At 44.5% G+C, this 24611-nt stretch overlaps 1 protein-coding gene and 1 long non-coding RNA gene across 3 annotated transcripts in view; one reads left to right on the top strand and one right to left on the bottom strand.

The window, feature by feature from the left end:
* Positions 1-5479: 5479 nt before the first annotated feature.
* Positions 5480-8914, bottom strand: LOC134161045 (uncharacterized). The gene is made up of 2 exons (XR_009963806.1): positions 8666-8914; positions 5480-5871 (listed from the first exon to the last, which is right to left on the bottom strand). It is a non-coding gene; the product is annotated as an uncharacterized LOC134161045 (long non-coding RNA).
* Positions 8342-24611, top strand: part of FOXK1 (forkhead box K1) — a 48217-nt gene continuing 31947 nt past the window's right edge. For both annotated transcript variants that reach the window (XM_062613566.1, XM_062613565.1), the window contains exon 1: positions 8342-8748. In XM_062613566.1, the coding sequence (XP_062469550.1) occupies positions 8357-8748 (392 nt within the window). In that variant the 5' untranslated portion in view covers positions 8342-8356. The remainder of the gene's footprint in view (positions 8749-24611) is intronic.

The following is a 24611-nucleotide window of genomic DNA, read 5'->3' as shown; positions in this document are numbered from 1 at the left end:
TAATCTGTGGGTAGAGGCCACCGCACCAACAATTACAGAGAGATGTACCTTTGGGCACGCAGAAGCAGCGCGTCTTGACCTCTTTGCAAAAGCAAATCAAAGGCAAAGTGTTGCTAGAATGGAAGCACAAAGAATACCCTCTCTTTTTCATCTGAGACTCCAGCACAGGCTCACTACGCCCACTTAAGGCTCCTTTCAGCTCCCAACATGCCTCTGGGTTGCCTAGCAATCCTAACAATATTTTATGAGGCCTTATTCCAGAGGCACATTTTGCTAATGCTAGATTTTAGCTAAAAGCTCCAGGAGAAGCAGGGAGCAAGCCTGAGATAGCATCATCCCAATTTAGTGCAGCCAGAAGACAGGGAGAAAGAGTAAAATACCAAATTACCATGATGGGCATTTAGCTTTCAGCAACCTGCTCTAGTGGAAGGTACCCCTGCCCATGGCAGGGGGCTGGAACTGGATGAGCTTTAAGGTCCCTTCCAACCCAAACCATATTCTGATTTTATGATTCTATGTTGGGAATTAAATGTGCTGAAGGGACCACAGGCTCTAGCATGGCTCAGAGAGCCTGGGGAGAGCCACAACCCCTGGTCCCCCACTGCTTGGGCTGGTCACATATCAATGCCCTTTGGCACATCCCCAAAATCAGTGTGTTTGGAGCTGTGGGCTCTAGGCTCCTGCAGCAGCAGACCATGGGGTCCGTGCTTGTCAAAGTGATGCATTAAACTGGCACAGCCAGTAAAATCCAGATGCTGAGCAGGGATGGGATAGGGACAGGTCTGCTGGTAGAGTAATGGGCAGGTGGAAGGAGGCTGGTGGGAGACGACATCCAGCAAATTACATGCTGAGCTATACAGAAAATAAAGGTACCAAAATGTCTAAATCAGTTTCAAATCACATTCCCTCTCTAGCCCCAAACGGGTATATAACCCAGGCATAAACAAGCCCTTGAGATTACAGTCAATGTTTCTGAAGGCTACAGAGTCCCTGTTTTTATCTTTTAGTTTGGCTAATTCAAACTTGAGATCCAAACTTTCTATAAGTTACTTTTAATGGCTGGGGTTTTGAAATCCTACCTTTAAAAAGAAAAATAGCACCTTTAATTTCATCAAAGATTACTTTATAATTGTAATCTCTTGCTACCATAAACCGAACTGAATTCAATCATTAAATCCTTACATGATTATGACTTTGCTGATGAAGAATGGTCTTTGGTTAAATTCAGCAACTGGTTCATTTGTGTAAAACATGTATTTATAAAGCACATTGATGGACGTGTTTTCATGCCGCCTTATTTCTCTCTCCTTGGTTTTGGAGAGTTGGCATTTATCTCAATACCCAGGGTGCACAGGGGTTTTCTTCCAAGCAGGTAAACATGTCCCCTCCTGCCTGTAAAGCAGGCGCATTAGCATGAGGGACCTGGTAAGTGAAAATTACTCTAAACTAAACTAAGATGCATTTCATTGATTTTTTCACTGGCCAAGATGAAAGACAAGTAAAGTGGATTTTAAAAATCCTTTCACTTTTAATACTCTGTGGTATTATTAGTCATGTAAGTAAGTGAAACTGTTTATAGCAGTTTTCCTGGAGTTGACAGTGTGCCCTTAAAGTGATGTGTCATGATTGCAAACCCAGGGGTTTCCAGCACTTACAGCAAATGCTCTCATTGCACTAACATATCTAATTAATACAACCAACTGGAAAGAAGGGCGCAGAACGGGAGAAGGAATGAGTTTCACGCTTAATCCAGGATTTTACTGGGAACCAACGTTAGTGCTGGAAATATCATCAATGGTGAGGTTTCCTCAGAGCTCTAGAAGTGTCTGCAAAGCAATGGGACATCTGCAGGAGAGTCTCTCCCCCAGCATCTTCTCCCAGCTGAGAGGCTCCAGTGATTCCAAAGGATGCTCAGGACCCACTGAAAGCAAACATGGTTTAGAGGTGTCTTTGCTAGTCCCCAGTGATGCCCAAAGCGAAGAATAGGTCCTCTACTGGCATGCTACACTGGCTGAAGTCCAGGACTGTTCCCACATGGGTCCTTGGGCAATGCGTCTGGGTCTGAGCTGTATAGAGATATATATCATGATATATATACTGGCTGTATATCATGCATCATCATAGGTGTGAATCAGGATATAAGGTTTGGGACAGTAAACACGCAGGTCCTGTGGTTTTTGTTTACATGTTCTGCAATAATAGAAGGCAAATTCTGTAGCTTCACCGGCTCCTCTAGCATTTTGGGCAGATTGTAAAGCAAGATGTTTAAGATCGGCTGCTTCCAACCCTACAGACAATGCATGGAGCTTTTTTTACGCAGCAACAAGCAGTATACGCTACAGTTGCTCATAAAAGTCCAAAACCATATTCCCTTTGGGCTGAAATGCTTCATGTTTGATATCAGATTTTATACTTACTGGTTCGGTTGTTTTTAGCTGTTGAAGAGCATTTTTCCCTCTTTGCATCGATGGAAAGTGAGAAAATGAGATCATTCAAAAACGACTAAAGCAAATAATTTAGACCTGGCTTGTGTTATGGATTTCACTGAGGTCTAAGTTGCAAGCCAAAATGAAGGTAAGTTAGCTGAATGGGTGTAAAGCTGAAAGCACACAGGCCAGTGTAAATGTTATGTATTCTTTTAACAGCCACCCATGAAATGGTATTGCTTGTGTAAAATTATCTCGACAACAAATGGTCTTGTTCAAGGCTTTCCAAAATGGGTTATCATACATCAGACAGGCTCTGGCTTGGATTCTAGAAAAGCGACAGCATTTCTGCATGGGGGATGAGCAAATCATAGACTATCTCAGGGAATGGCAGAGTCTGGGCATCAGATGTTCCTAGGTCTTTATTGTATTTCAGAGAACTTGCTGTGAAAATATATTCTTGGTAAGTGTGATTTGAAAGGAAAAAAATCCCTGTGAAACCTAAATAAACTGTGATAGAAACATTTGAAGCATATTGGAGTTTACAGTAAACAGGATCACAGCTGATTTTAAAATGAAGAAATTCATTACTATACAAAGAACAATCTTTCCAGGCTGTGCTGCTCTTGGGAGGGAGTGAACAGATGCAGCATCTCATTTAGCCCCATCTCGCCAGGCGCTGATGCTGCTGCTCAGCACCCAGCACAAGGCAAACAGCACCTTGCAGGAGGATTTAAGGATGCCCACCTTGCACTGGTTCTGCTGTCTGTGTGCCTTTTACTGTCTCTGATACTGCTTCCTTCAGCATAGCAGCCTATTGGCATTAGGAAAAAAATGGTGGGTTTGTATCCTTTGTGTGCTTTCGGGACCATGAGCGCTCCTACCACATTTCTGACTCACTGGTGTTGTTATTTCTTCAACCTTCTGCTGATCAAAAGCTGTGGAGGAGAAGAAAGAATTCCTCTATCACTGTATCACCTCCTCCACAGGCCAACCCTTTCTTATCAGGCCATCTGGATTAAAACTGGCTCAGAGCCACTGTGAAAGATTTGTAAGGCTGTTCTAGTTCAAGAAGGGGTATTTACAGGTGTCCCAGATGGGATTAGGGCTGCTCTGTGCTCCCCAGACCCTCAGCAGCAGGTCACATCCTCAATGCCACTGTGAGCTTCACAGGTACCTCCTGGTCAGAGATCCGTGTTGTGGATGGAGCATCTGCGGGCAGACAGATTTATATGGGTTGTCCCAGATCAGGACCAAGGGCTGACACTGCAGTGATGTAAGGATCAAGGTTAAAAGTCATGCAATTGAATTAAGAAAAAAGGTACAAATCTCATGGGAGGCTGGCTCAGACACGGTGCAAGTGTGTGTGTGTGAGACAGATACTATCATACACTTGAATATGTTTCAAAACAATGAATTCTATTTAACTTCTTGCAGCCGCTTGGTTAGGAAGAAAATCCTATGAGATGTGTATAAGTGCATTTGCTCCTGTGTCACAGCCCTGTGATTTCCCTGTGACACACAGCAGAATTAAAACCCACCCAGCTGGAGAAGGACATGAGGCTGCTCCTGAGCGCAGGTGCGTTGGGGAAAGCAGCTCCATAGATACAGGGCATGTTGTTCATCACTTATATTGCTGCAAATCACTTTGGACAAAAACCACCACAGCATTTAAAGCCTACTTACAGCTGACATAAGGGAAAGGGAAAAGGGCTGCAGGGAGGTGGGCAGGAATTTGAGGGAACACTGTCCTCTTTTGTATTCTAAGTATTTGTGTGTTGCAGATCCTGAAGTCTTTGCTCTCTTGCTAATAACACACACTTTACATCAGTGGAAGCTGTATCGCCCTTAAGCCCGTTAGACTGGCACTGTGCTCAGGAGAAATGCTGGACTGGACTAGCACAGAGACAGCAGAGTCCTCCTTAGAGTAATTGCTTTCCTTCACTCTTTTCTGCCTTCCCCGGGTCAGGGCTGTGCTTTCCTTGCGAGCATCAATGTGTTGCTTAGCTGCTGGGTAAATCCATCAAGCAGCTCATGCCCAGTGTGCAGCTCGCATCGTTCCTTTCTGTCAAAGCAGCTTTTCAATCATGCTTTAGTCTGGGGGTAGAACAGATTTCTTGCAGTGTTGAAGCCAGGCAGCTTCTTTGCTGAATTGGGGCTTGATAAATACGTATTAAGTCTCATGCATCAGAATAGCGAGCAACAGCCATATGAAATGCTCTAGAAATGCAGCCTTTCGTTTACAGGAACTAAGTGGTTTTAAGCAGACACTATCCAGCAGATAAATGCAGAAATATACCCTTTTATCACCATTTTTGCAAGATCTCTGTTTGCCCAATACAGTGGTATCTGGGTGACCATAACAACCCATTACATTCATTTGCTCACAACTGATAGTGCAAAACAGATTCCTGCTGAATATCGCTGTATTGAAAGAGTCAGCAATGACACTGCCAAACAAATATTTGACAAAGGACAGTCAGGTTTTGCACTGCTCTCTTGGGTAATGCCAAACTCTACCCCAGCTTCTTTCTGCTCTCTCTGTCCCCTTCACGGCTGCTTGATTTGAACGTTTAATTTCTCCTCCTGGTTCAGATTGCTCTGTTGCACACATGTAACAGAGCAGGGCAGCATCTCAAAATGGCTCTAGGTGTTGCTACAACGTGCCAGGAGGGATTATTTCTGCATGTGCACAGGCAGTCATGTTTGTACATGGTGTCACACCATGCTAGTGCCTGAGCAGAGTTCTGGCTGGAGCAAGCCCACAGCTGGCTCGTTTGCATGGATGGAGATGGCCAAGGTGCTGTTCCCACATCCAAGTGATGCACCAGTGCTTGGGCCCATCACTGGGGTGGCACAAGAACCGTGCTGTCGTCTCCCTCCCTGCCCCAGTTCCCCCTGGAGCTGCTCCCCATAGCTCGTAGTACCTGGCTGGCAGCTCCAAGCCATCTGAATATTTTGGTAGGCAACTTGTAGAGTCAGGAAGTTCGGCCACACCTGCAGACATATCCATCTAAAACCCTGCCGAGGAAAATGAACCACTTTAAAGTCAATCCAGCCATACGGGATGAGATTAATTTAATTCAAACAATTTCGAGTGCATTTACATCAGGCATTTACACTGGGGCAGCCAGCTTGACTTTAAGCAGGATTAGCTGACTGGAGGAGCGCAAAGCGTTTCCTTGTCTGAAGGGCCCTTGGTTTGATGCTGTTGCGGGGTGGATTAGAGCCGAGCAGAGCCCTCTGTTCCTTGCAGCACAAGGAGCTTAGGGAACGGATGCCGCAGGCGGGAGAGCTGGTGAGACACGATGCTAAGCACAACCCATCAGGCAGCTTGGAGGAATCCTGTTTCTGTACAGCGCTTGATCACATTTTGCATGAAGCTGGGATTTATCTCGGTGGTGGCGCTGGCTTTAAACAGCACCTTCCACTCAGAAGAAATTTCCTGGCAGAAAGAGAAAGACTTGTTAGAAAAATAATCTCACTGACTAGTGCAGCAGGAGCATCTCGTCTCAGTGGCTGCAGAGTGACCGGGACACGTGTGGATGTGCCCATCAGCATCCCCAGCTCCGCAGCCTTGGAGCAGCGAGGCTCCACCAGGTCTGCCCCAGGCGCTCAGGAAGCCTTGGAGCAGCAGCACTATCTTCATAGCAGCCTCACGTGCCAGCCCTGGGGTTATTCCCCTACTGGAGCTGCAGAAATCTGTAGCCTGTATCCAGTGTGGGAGAGGTAATGGGACCCAGCCCTGGCAGAAACATGCCTCTTGGCCCCACATCAGACGGTTGCATGGGTCCACAGGGTTGCCTGCAACTCCTGTAGTTAGAAACCGCCCTGCTCCTGCCCATGCGGGGTTGGCTCCTGCCTTGCCAGTCTGCCTGCCTGCAATGCGTTTTCCCATGCAGCTAACAAAACACTTACTGGCAACATCTGGTAACAGCCTCACCCTATTTCTGACCCTTTCAGGACCCTTCTGGTCCAACACCACAATTTGGGGTTTTAGAAAAGCCTTGGACATGACTAAAATCTTTCTGGTGCTGCTTTCCCTTTTTCTTTGACAGGTCAAACACTGCTCTGATAGGAGGTCTCACCTCACCTGCGCCCACACCCCTGCCTACCAGCTTGGGTCCATTTTTAAGCACACTTAACAGCACTCTCATCCCAGTGTGAACAGGCAGAAGGCTTGACCCAGCTCTCCGGTCAGGCAGCAAGTGTCTTTGGCTCTCACCTACCAGATGGCCACATATTACTTTCTGACCATGAGTTTTGCTGATGATGAGCAATTTGGGACAGAAAAGGAGCTCTTCACAGGGGCCCAGGTTATGCTGCTGCTGTGTGCTGTGACCTTGTTTATTTCTTCCACGCCACCTTCCAGCACTATTTCAGCTGTAATTTAATTCCAGGCTTCTAGGAGAACCACTTCTTGTGACCACCTCCATCCTCCTCATGCCCCTTCCAGGGATGCTTTTCCTCCCTCTCCTGCACTGGTTACTGCAACCTTTTGCCATGCCTGGCTTGGCTGAGTCTCGCTGGAGAGGAGACACTGCTGCGTAGGAAGTGGTATCGGTGCTGTGTTAGATGGTGCTTTTCTTTCTTCCTCTCGGTTGGTGTTGAACTGCAGTGGCAAAGAGCACTCTTACTGAAGATGATGTCTCGGGTGAGATGTCTAACTCAGGTCCCGACTGCTCAGCAGTCATTAAACATCTCAGGGAAGATGTTCCAGGAACAGGGATGTTAACCTTGTGGTCCTGGACTGATTCCAGCTCGTTTAATTACAGTCTTCACAGCCGAAATTTGCTCTGCACTTTTGACCGGTGATGGGATTTTCTTTCCCCATCTCCTCTAAGCTGTTGAGCAGCCTTGCTCTGAGCTGCCACGTTCCCCACACGAGCTGAAGCAATAAGCAATTACGGCTGCTCCCTCTCCCAAGATTCTGAAATTCATGGCATTTTCTGGTTATTTAACTATTCAGGATCCTGCAATGTATTATATGCTCGCCTATACAGAAAAGTTTTACCTGTTTAATCTGGATAAACTAACAGCACCGAGTATCCAAACACGCACCGCTGTTGCAAAAGAACATGATCTTTATCATTTATAGAAGTAACACATACAATATAGAAAAATATTAAAAGTAATTTGAAGTAAGAAATAATGTAATATGAGCTAAACAACCTACACGCATTCCCTTATAATGAAAAACTACCAGTATAAAGCTAAATTATGTGAGTATAAAGTTTATATGAGTATAAAGCTGTATAAAGCTATAGGAGTATAAAATCACTGTATGAGTATACACATACATATAGGTGTGCATATATATATATATATAAACCCTATAAAAGTGTTTAAACGTACACCCCTGTGTATCTGGGGTGAACCTCCAGAGGTCCCTTCCAACCCTAATGGTTCTGTGAATCTCTCCCCATCAGCAACCCTTTGCCAACAGTCCAGGGCTACTAAAATCGTGTCACGATTAAATCCCCACCTGACAGCGTGCAGGGGTTTTGGTGTCGTGACACGAATCCTACGCTGGATTGCACATACAGCAGCTCAGCACCACAAGGCAGGCGATGCGCTGTGTGGATGTGCCCCAGTCCCACAGGAAGCCCTAAGCAGGGCCGGGTTTTGGGATGGCCCTGAGGTGATTTTCCTGCCTGGATCAGGGCTGCGGGCCGCCCACAGCACCTGCCCGAGGAGCGGACCCAGCGCCTGCAGGAGGCGCCGCGGCTCCGTCGCTACCAAGCCCCTGCCCCACGCCACACACCGCTGCGGGGCGGCCGGGCCTGGCGCTGCTGCCGGGGACTCAAGGGAAGGAGGCGGTGGCGGCGGCAGCGGGCTCGGCTCTTCTCCCGCTCCGCCCCGCTTCGCTTCCCCGCCCCGCCGGCTCCGCCCCGGAGGCCGGCACGCTGGCTCGCTCCCTGCCTGGGAACATGGCCGAAGTCGGGGAGGACAGCAGCGGGGCGCGGGCTCTGCTGGCGCTGCGCTCGGCGCCCTGCAGCCCCGCCGCGGCGCCCCCTCCCGGGCCGCCGCCCCCGGCCGGGCCGCCCGCCGCCGCCGCCGCCTGTGCCGGCCCGGTGCTGGCGCGGCTGCAGGGCCGCGAGTTCGAGTTCCTCATGCGGCAGCCGGCCGTCACCATAGGCCGCAACTCCTCGCAGGGCTCGGTGGACGTCAACATGGGGCACTCTAGCTTCATCTCCCGGCGGCACCTGCAGCTCAGCTTCCAGGAGCCGCACTTCTACCTGCGCTGCCTCGGCAAGAACGGCGTCTTCGTGGACGGTGCCTTCCAGCGCCGCGGCGGCCCGGCCCTGCAGCTCCCGCCGCAGTGAGTGCCGCTGACGCGGGCTGGGTCAGGGGCGGCGGCACCGCGGTGAGGCGGCGGGGGCCCGCAGGGCAGGGCAGGGCAGGGCCCGCTTCAGAGAGAGAGCCCGAGGCCTGCGGGGAGGAACCGAGGGCCTGAGGGGGTGGAGAGGGAGCCGTCATTCCCCGGGAGGGGACGTGGGGATGGGTGCAGAAGGGCTCCCTCCGATGAAGGGGATGGTGAGGGGTCCCTTTAGCCAGAGAGGTGTGTGTGCCCCTCGGACGGAACGTGGGTCTAGCCAGGAGGTGATGGTGAGGGTCCACTGCTGATGGACAGTGAGGGGTCCCCCACTGACCACAGAAGGCCTGAGGAAAGGTGAAGGAATGACTCTGAAGGAGGTGGTCTTGAGGCCCTCCCCAGACCACAGAGAGCCTGAGGTGATGGTGAGGCTCTCCTTGCTTGAAGCTCGTCATGGAGGGTGAGGGATCCTCTGCACAGTGGTCCTCACCTGATGGAGGGCCTGAGATGGCCATGAGTGGTGTCCGCCTTGGCATGTGGATCCACCTCAGCGTCAACAGGGGATGTCCTCACCTTCCCAGTCTTGCTTGTCATCCATGACTGAAAAGGGGGTGATGTTTGTCAGGGCTGGGGCTGCTCCCTCTGAGGGAACAGCATCTGGGGAAAAAGCATTTGGGGCCCCTTGCTGCAGGGCACTCCTTCAGCAGGCTGTGCCTCATGGTCATCATCTTCCATGCCTGCCTGCTGACAGACTCATGGTCAACTGGTGGCCCTTGAGGGGGTTTCCAGAAGATAAATGAGAGAAAAAGACTTGTCAGTGGGCTAAAAGCTTGCTACTCCCATGGCTTGTCTTCCCTGGGAAAGATCTGGTGGAAAAAGCTGGGAAAACAGTTTGCCAGAGTGCTCATGTTAGGGTTGATGAGTTGAGTGTTGTTCCTGGTGACTCCCTGGGGCAACAGGAACAAAGAGGGAGTTAGGCCAGGCCAGAGGTGATGTTGCTCACCAGAACTCCTGGAGAGCAGGCACCCAAGGTGTCCTTGCTCCATTGAGGAAGGGGAGTGGGCTGCAGAAGGGTGTCTGTGCTAGGAACAAGGTGGTTGTGCTGTGGTTCAGATAAACCCTTGCAGGAAGAGGAGTGGGGTTGACATTGATCTATTTCTTCCTCTGAAAACATTGTTTATGGTTGCTGAGCACTGTCTAACGACTTGCAGTGCTTCACCCCAGGGGTGGCATCCTGGTAGTGGTGGGTGATGTCATTCCTGCATGCATCTCTTCAGGTCATACCAGGCAGGCTGTCTCATGCCATCTCTGAGTGGAAACGCACTGTAAAGGCAGGAGATTAGGTTTTTGTTGTTTGTATAAAACATCTGTTTTCATCTGGCAGTTCTTGGCTTTGGTACTGTTTACCTCGAGCACCAGGGTCCTGGAGTTATCCCTCTCTGGACAGCCTGTTGCTCAGGGGAGGGTTTTTTAATTACTCATTTCCTCTGCAGGCTGCTTCATTTTGTACTTAGTAATTTAGTTATAACTCCCTAGCTGCTCGCTTTGAGGCGTTTTGGTTTGTAGCATGTTTCATTTTCTACAAGAGATGTCCTTTAGTGGCTGTTTAATTAATCTTGCTTTGTAAAACAAGACCACCCGAAGCCCAGGGCATTTCTCTTGTCAGTCCCTCTGGCTTTGGGTTTATTTGTGCAAGCTTTCTCCTCCCTGTCCTTCTGTTTCTTCAGTTGGTTAATCATAAGCACTGTGCTCGAAGACAATCTCGAGCAGCAACTTGGTTGCTTACTTCTCTCCCATTTGCTCGTGACTCCTGGAGTGGGAACGGCAGTTTTCCTTCTTCATCGCTTTAAAGGGCGGAGTTTAATGTACAGTTATGAACTCTGCACAATAAGGCATCCTCTTTGCTTGGCCACTGCTTGAGCTACATAAATAAACTGGATGCTCCTCCCTTTCTGACTTCCAGAGTAGGAAAATGTTTTGCATCAATCTAAAGGAATTTGCCCCCTTGCTTCTAGCAGGTAAACAACTACTTTCCTTCTACTGGCCAGTGAAGGATTTGTAACCCAGACCAGGAAAAATCCTGCTGAAGCTTGGTATACGGAGTCTTGATTGAGGCTTTACTGTTCTGTCCACTGTTGAGCTCTGCTCTTGACAAGTCAGTTCCCTTCCAGTCACCCCCTCCACATGCATACACACACACACAAATCTCTCCCCAGTAAACAAAACAAAGGGCTGGTTGGTGCCGTTTCTTTTCTGTTAGAGGAGCCTGTGTGCTTACTGCTAGCCAACTGATACTGTCAAAAGTAGGACAGAGCGAAGATAGGCTGTAGTACACAGAGTTTGCAGTACAAACCACTGTTTTTTGTGAACATTATTATATGGTAATACTACTTCCCTGTGTAATACAGCCACACCACCTCCAGGTACCAGCAGAATATACAGTTTATGTTAAATTACAGGAAATAGTGGCCATTCCAATGAATGATGTAGATGGGAGGTCTTGGTAACCTCTGAAGAAACAGTTGTTTGAATAGTTGTCCCCTCCAACCTGTGAAGGGTAGCAGAAATGTGCCAAGTCCTATTTCTTTATGACCAATGCAGTTACTTGTGCTGTTATGTTACAAGCAAAGGAGATGCTTGTGCATCATGAGATCATGAATGGAAGCAGGGAAAAAAATAAAAAGAATCTTTCAGATATCATTCATACTGTTTGTTAAAGAAGTAGACCCTGGACTCAGAGATTCTGCTTCTGAGGTTTGTTCTCACTTTACTTTTTCTGTGTGAAACTTCTAACTTTAGGAGTAGTTATTCCTAAAATTTATGGGAAACTTGTGTGGAGGAGTGAGGAAAAGTTTCTGATACCTTTCTTGAAGACTGCACCTACCTCCTAACACAACAGACCTGTTCAAAGTCAAGGGCCTTTGAAAAGTTCCGTATCATTTCCTCCATCGACATCATGTGCACGTATAATCTGCTGTAACCAGAATTTCACTGCTGGGTGGGAGTATCATTTTGCACAGCTGTGTTGTTATGGAAGATTATATTTCACAGATGTGATGACATTACTGTAAAGTATAATTAAATGGTAATGACCAACAAGGAGGGCATTTCCTAGAGGTTAATGACAGTTAGGAATAAAATGGGTGGAAGAGTACAGGGCCCAGAATACAGCTGAAAACCCCATAATCTGTTTAATGAGTGCCAAACTGCAGCAGGCATTACAAATATAAATGAAGGTGAAATGATGGAAGTACTTACATCAAAAATAAGTGCTTTCAATCAAATTAAAGACTGATGGGAACTTTTTTTAGCTGCGCTAGTGGAAGCTGCAAATCTGTGGATGAATATCTGGGTATTTCTGTAGGGGAAAAAAAAAGGAGAAACTAGATTGTCAGTAGGTTATGCACTAGATTTTAAAGTATATTCATTTGATTTACAAGCCAAAATGTAAGGTAGAGCAGGAATACTGGGTAGCTGGAGACTGAAGACAGTAATTTTTCCCCCAAATTTATAGTGTTTATAGGATCAGGTTAATATTGAATTAATTATCTTTCTCTTTGTTATCTTCAAAATTGACTCAGTATTTTTAAAGTGACAATAACAAGTTAGAGACTTCCAGTAACTAAAATAAGCATTTATTTTATTTATATCCCCCACCCAGCCCCCTGAACCAAAAGAACTGAAGCAGTTGAAAGCGAAGCTTGCTAACCCGAATTTTAAGCAGCTGTGGGTCAGGTTTTCCAATGCTCCTAAGTACAAAAGTTCTGTTCACTAAAACCTGCAGATGTTGATTGAGCATAACCTGGTAATAGCACTCGAGCTTTCTGAACTGGAAACTCAATAGATTGGAAAATGGTGCTTGTCTGGGAATATTTCATGGGATATCTGCTTATTGCTTCTGTGACCCTTTTGTGTTTTTGCAGTAGCGATATTAATGGAGCTTGAAGTTTGTGTTTTTCAGTGTAAATGGATACTTCCAATATGAGATTTCTAGGTGTAAAAGTTTTTAACCTGTAGTTCTTTTAGCATTTAGGAAAGGGAAGAAATAAAGAAGATGCTTTTTAGTTTGAGCATAAAATACAAGAGAAGTAAATAAATGGATGTATGAAATAGATTAAAACATGGAGCTAAAATAAAAGAAATATGTATATAAGCCCCATTATAAACTGAAAACTTACCATGCATGGGAAGTTTTATTAAGAGTGTGCTGCTTTATTTATAGTGGGATTTTCCTAGGTACTTAATAAACCTGACAAAAATAAACAGCCCAATAGTCTGAGCACATATCCAGATGCTGATCCCACAGATTGGTGTGTGTGTGTGTGTGTGTGTTAATCTTTCTGCATTGTGAGTACACAAATTCACTTCAGCATTTGAGTAGTAGGGGTGTTTTTGCAGTTAAGGATTTCATAACCAAGCAGAAAATGGAGAGCTAGATCCAACAGTCTTTTCACTTCCTTCTGTAAGGGAGGTGATTGTGCAGTCTGTTAGCCAGTAACTTGAGGGACTAATAAAGAATCTAATCTAGAATTCTAATAAAGAATATAATCTAGAAGAATGAAGATCTGCTCAGCATGTCGCAGTGTTTTGATCAGCTTGCTAACCACTCGGCCTCCATTGTTGTGGTTAGGGTGATGCCATCATGGTGTGTATGAGTGTGGTATCCTTACATCTCAGAGGGAACTGCAAGCCGTACATACACATACTAAGGAAGTGCTGTGACCACATAACCACGACTACAGAACTAGTTGTTTCTGAAACGCTGCATATGTATGTTGACTCTGATAATTTTACCTCTTAAATATTGCATAATCTGCATTTGCAACTATTTCTTCTTTTGTCCTTTGAAGTGCATCATTTGCTTTGCTGCAACTTGTGGATGGTGGTTTTACTCTCACTTAGGAACTCTTTTAAAGATTTGCTGTCTCAGTGCTTCATCTTATATTTTCTTATGTCCTTATTTGATTTCAGACTCTTTGAGAACAGGTTTTTTTTGTTGCACAGCGAGATAGTGATAAAGAATTACTAGAGTTTAATTATGGACTTTATGTCAAGTAATAAGTTTTGGCTAAGCTCAATTTGTCACAGGTTATATTAAACGTTTAAGGAAAGTTTCTCTCATGTGAAAATACAGCTCAATTTGTTGATTCAAAAATAGCTGTGCTGTAGGTCAGGTTGTGACTATAAACTAACGCTATGCAAAACTCAGTGTGTGCTCTTATGTATTCCTTTAAATCAAGCTTGGCTCAGTTTAGCTGATGTGTTGATTATGAAAAGATTAATTTAACCCGAACATGCCACACTTGTCTTGTACATTCTTGTGCAGGGTCTCAGCTGTAAAGGCTTAAATGTAGATTCAAGTTGCGCTGTTGTAACTTCCTTGTGTTAACAAACTCTCAATCATGACATGTATGCTTAGCTGACTGGGGGATTCTTTCAGTTGGTACTGATGTGTGTTTATATAAATCTAGGGGATGAGTGAATGCACGAGTCTTTGCTTTTATGAAAACAGGAATAAAAATGATGAGATCTGTAGTAATTCATATCTCGGTTATTCTGGTGCCAGCTGTGTGAGCATCCTCACTGCGCAGTGTCTGTTTTGACTTCCAGCAACAAATCAGAATAATGCTTTTTTGTCTTTTTTTCTTTTTTCTATTTCCCTTCCAGAAAATGGGACACGCAGCCTTGCACCGACTAACTGAAAGCATAAATGACAACTAGATTAATGGGATTGTTTTCTTTGTAAGCAAGCTCCTAGTAACTGTGCTGCTGTAGCCCTTTGGCGTCAGAGCTCTTCTGTGGGATGCTAAATTCTCTTGCTCGGTGTTGCAGTTTCCTGGAGGAGTAGATGTGGCAACAGGATGTTGGTAAAGAACAGGAAACTACCTGAATTTGCTACTTATGCCATGCAGATGAAATCCTGCTACTGGCCCATGTGTAGTAATTAGTGTCTGCTATCCACAGAAGTGTTTGCAGCCACTGCAGAGAGTGGAGATTGGCGAGTGTGTTCAGCTGAGTGCTTGAGGGGGCTGCACACTGATACTGTAGGTAGCAGAGGTGACACAAACTGGTTAGGTGCTTGTTAAACCCCTGCTGGAGAGTTGACAGCTCCAGCTGAATTCGTCTTATTCAGGCTGGGTCTCTACTGGCACTCGGGTCCATATCAGTTCTTCTGACATGCTGATTTACTTTGAGGTCCTTCTTCCTCTAATGTCTGAGCAGGCAGCGTCTGGGTGTTCTGCCATGGGGCAACGTAACCCAAAATGCTTAGCAGACCAGACTTCACCTTACTGCTGGTTAGATGTGGATGAGCCAGCTTTCCCTTCCCAAACCAAGTGGAAATGTGGTTTAAAAAAAGAAAAGTCATGTGCTCTTGAGCTGGCAACATTAATGGAAAGGGAGAGGAATTATCTCATTTGCTTTTAGTACAGATTCTTTCCTCTCCTTTTCCTTAAAAGCAGCCCTAAGCACAGAAGCTTCTCTTCTAACACCAGCTTTGTTTTACGTGTCTTTGCCTTAGTCCCCATGCGTCTAAGAGTTTCCTGAGGTTGCGAGTTCATGGGTAGGAATCCACTTCAGGATTCCTACTTCAAAGAAAGAGAAGTGTGAAAGCAAAATATGCTGTAAATTTTAGTCTAGTGTATTAGTCTGTAGTGTGTAGACTTAGCCTACAGTGTCTATTCTGTAGTGTAGTTAAGGGCTTTGTTGTCTTACAATTGCATATGTCTAGGACAGGCAGCGAATGCCTGAAGAGCCCACTGAACTGTCTCCTGAATGTCAGCTATGAAAAAATATCTTTTAAGGTACTTCCAGACTTGGTTAATTGACTAATTGTGAGTACATATTATTGTGTGGTCTTAATGCATTCACTTCAGTCAGTAATTCAGTATTAATCACTGAATAGTGTTTTCAAGCATTCAGAAGTCTCCCTGTATCAGTTGACTGCAGGACTCCTTATAAAAACAGATTGATGAGATGCTTATAGAGCAGGTAAATCACTTAGGTAAACGCAAGCGACAATTTTTATGCAATAGTATATTCTTTGTTTTCATAGTCCAGACACAATTTTACTAATATCTATTCACTCTTGGCCACAAATGGTTTTTGCTGCTAATTCACCTCTTCAGTTTCTTCAGAACAGCTCGATAAAATGCATGCGTGCATTCTGCCTGCATGGCACTTAGTTTTTATGAAATACATATTTTATTGGACAGTAAAACATTTAAGAATCTTAATGGCCTAATTAATACTCTGCATCCACTTCTGGCTCTTGTGTTTTGCTCTTCAGTATCGCACAGCTCCTTTTTTCATGTCCTTGTGCATTTTTAATCATAAAAAACTCAAGCAGTCTTGAGAGAGCAGTCTGTTAGAAGCCCGTTCTTGGAATATTCAGCAACTCTTTAAGATGTGATTGATAGTCCCTTCCCTCCCTGGCCAATCTATTTTTAGTCATTTAAAAGCGAGTTTAATTCCTTGGGTTGTCTTTTGTTGTGTATGTGTGACTGTGGTGGTTTTCCTCCCTCCTCTAAATGTCCCAGATACGTAATTTTCATGTTGCTTGAGGACATCTTGACAGTTTGGGAGAAATAAGGAAGAAATTAATTGGGGGCTCTGCCTTAGCTGAGGGAGCAAAGGTGGACAGCCTTTGGTTCTGCTGTATATATTCACACAATATATACTGTGTGATTAGGATAGGAGGATAGGTGAAAGATGACTTTAAGCACATTGTTACCACTTACTATCCTGTTTCAAGAACCTCCTAGCATATGAGACTGTATTAATGTACAAGTAGAAGCCACTCTTTGAATTGTGGATCTTTTAGAACAGAATGGGGAGACAAAAGCACCTTGCAGAGGTAATCTAAGCACTATCATAAAGGATGTTCCCCCCTGTCTCTCTGAAATATAGCATGCTGTACCCCGTTTTTCTGCTTTGTGCTACTTAAGAGAGCCTTGGGAAGTCTTCCTTACACAGTTTTAATCTTCCATCTCCCTTAGGCCACATACAGAAGCCACCAACATTTTGACTAAGCACAACTGGACTCCCTGCAGAGCCAGTTTGTGCACTTGCTAAAGGAATTGCTCTTGAGCAATTTAAGGCCTTTCCTCTCTCGAGGGCATAAGAACTATGGACTCGTAAATGCTCAAAAACCTGATTGTGTGGGAGGAGAAAAGGACGAGACACAGAAAGCAAATTTTGTTTCCACCTGGTGGGTTGACCAAAAACGTGTTTGCTTTTCATACTCAGGTTGAGGCGTAGCCCAAACTCGTAAGGGTAGACTCTTGGTGTGGGATATGTGCCAACAGCTATTTATTTATTGATCTTCTTTGTAATTGGTTGATGGCTTGTGTAACGTGGTGTACCTTGGGCTGGCTGCCTGCCCACCGTGCGTAAAGGGGTGTTGACTGTCAACAAGCCTGGCAATTGGGTGGCTTTGCCTCCTTCTCGTGTGTCCATTCAGCTGTATAATTACTATCTATTTCCTTCTACCATGGCTCCCTCAGACACTGTCTAATGAGACAAGCCATAGTGAAACTGTTTTAGCACTGGGAAGACCTGCAGACAAAGTCAAAAGCTGGTACATGTTTTGCTGCTGATGTCTTTCTTTATGGACTATTAAGGCAAGCACTGAAGTTTTCTTCAGGCATAGGAATTCTTAGGAGAAAATTCCTAATGCGTAGTGGTTCAGTGAAAGTGTTGCTGGTGTTTTGGGTTTTTGTAATTTTGTGTAAACAAGGCAGATGCAAACTGGTTCTTAGAATAGGTGCAGTCAAGTGGTTCACAGACTCGCACATGTTCTGTTTACAGTTGAACATCCCAGATCAGCACTTCACTGCAAACAGCCACCGAATGAACCTGGGAAACAAAAGTATTCTAATGGTCAGTGATTTCAAATCTGAGGTCTCTCGGTGACAAACCAGTGCATCCTCTTCTCCAAGTGGTTCACAGCTTCTCAATTTCATCCTGCTTTGTGCTTTGCCAGATAGTACTGCAAATGTGAGAATTCCCATTAAAAAGAACTGTAGCAGGGAAGGGCTAGAATCCTGTTCTAGCTGGTATTGCAAACTATGAAGCTTGCGTGAAGCTTCCAGGTAAGATACGTCTGTTAAAGAAAACTGTTTCCCTAATTCTGTATCTTATACTGAAGCACAGGAAGAGGAGCATGAGAATATGACAACGTAACTCTCTAAAACTTCCTGATCTAAAGATAATGAAATCACTGTGGCAGCAACTTACATATTTGCTGTTGTTTTGCAAGAGTCATTGTCGCTTCAGTTGGTTAAACTCCTTTCAAGGAAGAAACCCCTCAGCGCAGTCCCATGTGCTGGCAGGATTTAAAATGCCTTAATAATCTTGGGATTGTTTTACACTGTTTGCAGTCTTAGCCATGCCCTGCTAAAGTGGTCTTTCACAAGCCAGTCACGTAGATATTTTCCTCCTTCTGAATCACAGTAAAATTACGTTCCTTTCGTCTCCTTTCATAAGAAGGAAGATTGTGCCTAAGATTCTCTTCTAACCTGTATTTTCAATGTCAGTGTTTTGGATGCTGCAGGTGGATGTCACTTTGTAGACATTTGTGTGAGAGATTCTCTGTGTTACCCCAAACATTTATTTGGCTCTGAGTCTAGAAGATGTCAGCTTTTAAAGCATGTAAATTACCCTCCAAGCTGCTTTTGAAACAGTAATCCTGGCTTCCTCTATTGGGTATTGAATGGATTGTGAAATGTCTTCAGAGGGAGTGGAACGGACCTGAGTGAACAGTTTGCGAAGTCTAACTCCATATGGATCATTTTTTATAATGTACATAAATAGCACATTAGCTCTTTCAAATCACTTTCTAAATGAACTGAACCAGCCTCAAAGGAGAATACATCATAGTCATGCTCTGCGTGTTGGAGCCCTCTTAGAGAGTCTGACTGAATTCAAAGGTTAGTAACATCCCACACACAAGCTTTTTCTGGCGTATGTATGTGGGAATTAGGATCTTTTCCTGAGCTTTACTGAGGTTATTTTGTTTTGCACAGCCTTTGCTAATGTGTTTATAGGTAGCTCCCGAGCTTTGGAAGGGTAAGTCATCTTCTACCTGGCTTGTGAGACCGTTCAAGGAATTGGGCTGGCTCCTTGAAAGCATACCCTACAATGATGAATGGCCCATTAGAAGAAAGTTGATGGCATTGCAAATGAGATTTACATGAGAATCAAACTGCTCTAGTGTATCCAACAAAGATGCTGAGACAAGTGCCTCTCTCTGTGATGGTTATTAGGGGGTTTATGAACTGATCTTTTTAAACAGTTAGTTTCTCCTCTTTCTCCAGAGTTTAATAGTTTCCCAAGGATCTGGATACTTGCAGTAATAAAGGAAGAGCATTCCCAAGAAGATGGAAGGTAGGATGAAAGCACGGATAGAACTGAAGTTTCATGTAGTCTGTGGGAGCCATGGCCACATTTCTGTGGTGAAAGAGGCAGGATCTGTGGTGAGCTGGAAATTCCATGGCCATTGAGCAAAGTCTTAAAATGCCTGGTGTTGAGTTAGGTATGGAAATGAATAACTAGTGCTACTTGGAAAGGCCAAGTGTGGCACTGCAGTTAGTTCCGTGCTGTCACTATGTATTTAATTCTTGGTGTACTGCATAATTTCTTATTGAAAACAGAACTCTTTGTAGAAGCTGTTATAGGGAAGTTCCCCAGAGCGTGGGTGCAGGTGGGGCTTTTTCTTTGGCACTGAGGTAGGTGTTAATTGTGGTTTATGATTGAGAGAGAAATATACTTAGATGAGTGTTTCTGTCAAGATGAGCAAAGAAGGAAAACAGTTAATATTGACCTTTTTCATTTCAACAGAGATCAGTGGGAGCAGCAGAGACTTGGAAAGCCTCTCAGGAAAGCTCTGGGATTTCAAAGAAGTAGGGAAGAAGTGAGAGAGGCTGGTGGTAGCCGTGCTCTGCTGAGTCACTTCTTGTGGTCTCTGCTGTGGTAGAATAGAAGCCATGCTTAGGCTCTTAAGGTTTGTCTGGAGGCGGGGGGGAGACTCAGTGCGTCATGAATGGGGGCTAGGCAGCCTTCTCTGGTGCTGAAGTGCCAGATGTGTGTGTTACAGAGCTAGTATTGGCCTTTCTGTGACATCTGAAAAAAACCCTGAATGTCAGACTGACTACTCACTGCCTGTTGCTGCCAGAATAGCCATGGTTCAGGGGTCCTGAAGCAGCCAGGGCTACGTGTCATCACAGGGGCTTGCAAGCTGTGGTTTGGCAGTACTGCCCTGGGACTGGGGAAAGTGGGATGTGAGAAGTCCTACAGGAAAGTGAGATAATTGTTCCTCTGATCCCTTGGCAAGGGCTGAGCAAAACTTACTCCTGATCCAACATTGTATGTAGTGTCTGCCACATCAGTCTTACAGTGGAGAGTTTGCCACCGCCTCTTGAAGGGGATAGGTGTAGGACAGGGGTGGTGACAGCAAAATATAAAAGTACCATCCTGCTTTGTTTCAGACAAGTTGCCTTTTGTTGTGTGCTTGAATGAAGTTAGTGGGGCAGCAAGTTAGCATGGGGGTGGATGGAATAACCTTGCTTGTCACTGTGGTGTGTACTGTATTTTTTAATAGCATAAAACTGTGGCTGTTGTCAAGCACACACTTAAGAATATTTATCTCCACTGTTTTTTCTTTAAAGCTTCTGTTCCACTCTATAGTTCTGTCAATTTGATGTACTTTAGGTTTGTTTAATGGGTATTATCTGGTAGGGTTGGGATTTTGTTTTGATTTGGCTTTTTCTTCCTTTGAAACATCACATTGGGGTCTAAAATGGGGCTGATTTAAAACCAAGCACTAGAATATGGTGGGGTTTTTTGCCAGTGTTGTCTGAGTAGCAACTATATAAAATGTATTTCTGTGCCCTCCCTGATATGCCAATGAAGAGTTCTCCAGGGCTTTGTGGAAATGCTGGCTTAAGATACATCTTCGCTCTCTGTCAAAGCAGGAGTGACAAGTACGATGTTGATTCTTCTAAGATGGATACTGGCTTAACAGGACTGAAATGCTTGCTCTCATGGAACCCATTTTAATGGTCTGTAGAGGCCAATAATGACTAGAACATGTTCAGAGTTATTTGAACTAGGTTTGAAGAGGTACTTTGTCACCCAGTCTAAAAAGATACCAAGCCCTGTGATGAATGCTGTTAAAACCCCAGGAGAGCTCCTATAGGTCCTAAATACACATTTACCGTGTAAGCAAGGTGGGCTGCACTCATGAAGAGACACAATGGATCCTGCTCCTGAGTTGATTTTCGTGGTGCTAGCATGCAAGATAAGCAGGACGAGAGGAGTTAAATTTAGCTTGATTAGCAACACAGAAGGGAATCGAGATGACTGCACTGTAAATGGCAGTGGGATGAAATCAATGAGGGTAATTTATTTCCATGCATCTAAGTGGGTGTTCTAGGCAGTTTAATTTTGCCTTTTTTCTGTTTGTTTTAGAGAACCAAGAATGTTAATGCATTTAGTCCTTGAAATCCTTCTGTGGTTGCAGTTCTGGATACTTTAATGTTGTTGCATAGCGGTTGTTTTAAATGAACACCAGGTGCTCGTATTCTGTTCCTTTGCAGTTCCTTGTTTCTCTGCTCGCTGGTACCTGGTTCAGCAGCATGTGATTCTCAGTACTGGACTCTGTTTATTCCTGCTCAACGTTGTTTATATTTGGGAGCATGTTCAAAACTGTTTATGATTAAACATTGCTCAAACAGCCAGGTACAGACTTATTGACATAAAGGAGGCTGGGAGGAGGGAGTAGCTGGCTGGTCATCGGTGTCTGCCTCCATCAGATAGTGAAGTTGTACACGTGTCTGTGCAATGGCTGTGATGTGACAGACAGGCTGCTGCTCGAAACCATAGTGCCAATGGTCTGATACTCGTCAGCAGTCTTTTTTTCCTTCGGATGGTACAGTAAAAGCTCAAGCAAGGGAGTGTATGTAGGTGATGCCTGGGGTTCTGAAAGCATCCTATGGTTCTTGAGTAGGGGACCACTGCCTTGGTGGCAAAGGCTTGTGTGCCTTTGAGGAGAGAGCTCAGACTTTAAAACATGCTAACAGGGTTATGACCTACAGGAGTTTTAACACGGATGCTTTCAAGTAAGACCTGTACTCTTTAAAGGACAGTGGTGTTATGGAAGGCAAGGAGGTTCAAATAGAAGAACGGGAGGCGAGCACTATTTAGCAAGATAAAGTCAAATGAAAATACAAAAATATTAGAAAGAAGGTAAGTTCATTTAAAAACCCAAACAAATAAAAAAAAACATGATTTGTTTCCTGAAGCTAAACCAATTTGTTCCCTGGCCCCTTTTAGCAACATACAGACCAGAAGGGTTAAACAGCAATTTGGCTTTTAAAGGAGTCTAGATGCAGCCTGTTGGGGTTTGTTTGTTTATTTTAAAATAACAGATACTGATAATTTTCAGTCTTTAGGAAAAAATCAAAATTAAAATGCAATGTTGACAATCTCCTAAGGAATTTAACAGATTGATCAGCCCAACATGGAGAGGGATTTTTGCAGTTATAAGACTTGCTGATAAAAGTGAGATACACACAAATGTTGCACATAATTTAATAAGTAAATACTTTTTGGCTGGTGAAGAAATGGTTGATGGGATCTAGACCTCTACAGGCTGGAATCCCCGATTAGAGCAGCAGGGTACACAGGCTGCTGTGTGCACTGTAGAGGCTCTTAACTCTCGTTATTTTTATGTATACAACCACACACACAACAAAATAACATAATAGGCTTGCTGTGTGTTACAGATGATATCAGACATCTGCAGTGCTGATAGTGAAACTTTCTGCTGCTGGCAGCCAACCTCATTTAAATAGAAACATCGTCTGTTCTTTGTGCCAGCCCACTTCTTCGGTGGCAGAATTTCATAGCAAGGTTTTTATATGTCAGGCCACTCGTTCTGACACTTAAAACACCTCCCTATTGCCAAACCAAAAAATAAACAGCAGCTTTATGGTTAATTTTAGACTTTAAGGACTGCTCACTAAATGTTCTCTGCAGGTAGGTAGATGTTGACATCCCTGGGAATGCAACTGCAGGTTTCCTCCATTTGTTGTTATACTTAGAGGCATGGTAAATGAGATAGACTTTGACTGGCAGAGTGGTGTTGGGTTAGGACGTGGCTTACCGTATGACACACAGCAAAAAGTTTACTGTGTCTTAACAGTTTGCTCAGAGACATGAAGTTGTTTATAGTAAGGACTACACAGGAGAACAGAGCAGCTTCTGTAATGGTGTGGTAGAAGTGGGGCCAGGATTCACCCTCAGGAGACTTGAATATACAAAAACCAATCAGACCAAGAAAAGCCCAAGCAATATTGCTTAGAAGATGGATGTCACTGATGCTGCAGACTGATTTATATTGGTGTAAAATCACATCTGATTTTTGTGGGTGTAGGTAAGACCTTCTAGACTCATATGTTCAGCACATTGGCAGACTTGAGTTAGATCTTGCGATGCTTTGGACTGGCTGTACTCCAGGTAATCTGCCCTATGTGCTGCTGAGCTGCAGCTTGCTTGTTTTTAAAGGAATAGGAGCACTCAGGAGGGAAAGAGGTATTTGTCTTCTGATAGCAAGCCCTGTGCCCAGCACTCCTGGTTTGGAGTGAATGGCATATTTTGAAGCTGACGCCAATGTTTTGAAATGTGAAGCTAAGTGAGGTACAATTACAGGAACCACCTCTGTGTTTCTCTGGGCCTGGTGGATGGGCACCAAGTAACTACCATGTTGTCTTGGCATGCATATTTAAAAGATGGTTTGGGTGGTGAGCTTTAACAGAGTTCCTGATCAAAGTACCAAGACTCTGCTTTAATGGTATATGTTATAAAAGCCTGTTAATTATATTCTGCCAAAGCTTGGTTTCTGAGATAATCTTACGTATTTATAATCCATGTGGAAATAATTATTAGGATTTTTCTGTATTAATTTTAACGTAAGTTGGTATTTTCTGTGTTTTAAGTAAGTGAAAGAATCCTTAGTCAGGTGTGGATTGACCAGTGTTCCTCTGAGTTTGTAAGTGAGTGGTAGTAATGGTGGAGTTTCAAGAATATCCTTCAGCTTTCTTGCAGGCATTAAAGTCAATGAAAAGATACTGCTAACTGGCTTACAGTGCAAAAGTTTCAGCAAGATCAGTTTTGAAACTGCACATTCTTGGCCCCTTGAGCACTGATAGTTTTCTGGAAGAGACTGGAGCAGCTTCAGGTAGGGTTTTTTTTGCATTGGACTGGGCAGGATTACTGCAAGACCCATTCTGCAAAGCTGTGGGTAGTAGGAAGAGGGAAAGACCTGTCCATAATGTGAGTTTCCCAGGCAAGGTGGTGACTTCAGAAGGAACCTCCTACCGTTTGTGCTGGCTCTGCATAAGCTGATTGATTGAAACTCCCTTCTCAGCAATTGCAGTGATTTCTTTCCTCCTGTTCTTCTATGAGATGCTCTTGTGATACTTCATGAATTTATTCCCTGACCTTGTGATAATTTCATTACACTGAAAAAATGGTAACTACCGTATCTTACATGGACTGGTTTTTTTGCTTTCCTGCTCTGTGCTTTACTCCTCAAAGGGGAGAATCTGGAAGTGAAGCTGTGCTTGATGTCTCAATAATTTCCAAAGTGTAAAATCAGAGTATTACTAAAGACACATAAGGGATGTAAAAATAAAAAAGACAGCTCTTGATTCTTCACTACTAATTCTTCAGTGTAAAACAGCATTGAATGTTCTCACCTGGATGAAAAATCAACTGTTTCTGTCAGCGGTGTTGCTTGATTTATCAGTTTGCTCTGTGACAGCAATTAAAACGCTTCCTAGGTAAGAAATTGTAGGGAAGATGTGTAG

The sequence above is a fragment of the Pezoporus occidentalis genome, unplaced genomic scaffold (assembly GCF_034315485.1).
Source record: "Pezoporus occidentalis ecotype Australia unplaced genomic scaffold, CSIRO_AGI_Poc_V1 ctg169, whole genome shotgun sequence".
In the NCBI taxonomy this organism is placed as follows: Eukaryota; Metazoa; Chordata; class Aves; order Psittaciformes; family Psittacidae; genus Pezoporus; species Pezoporus occidentalis.
This window is presented reverse-complemented; position numbering and strand designations above follow the sequence as displayed.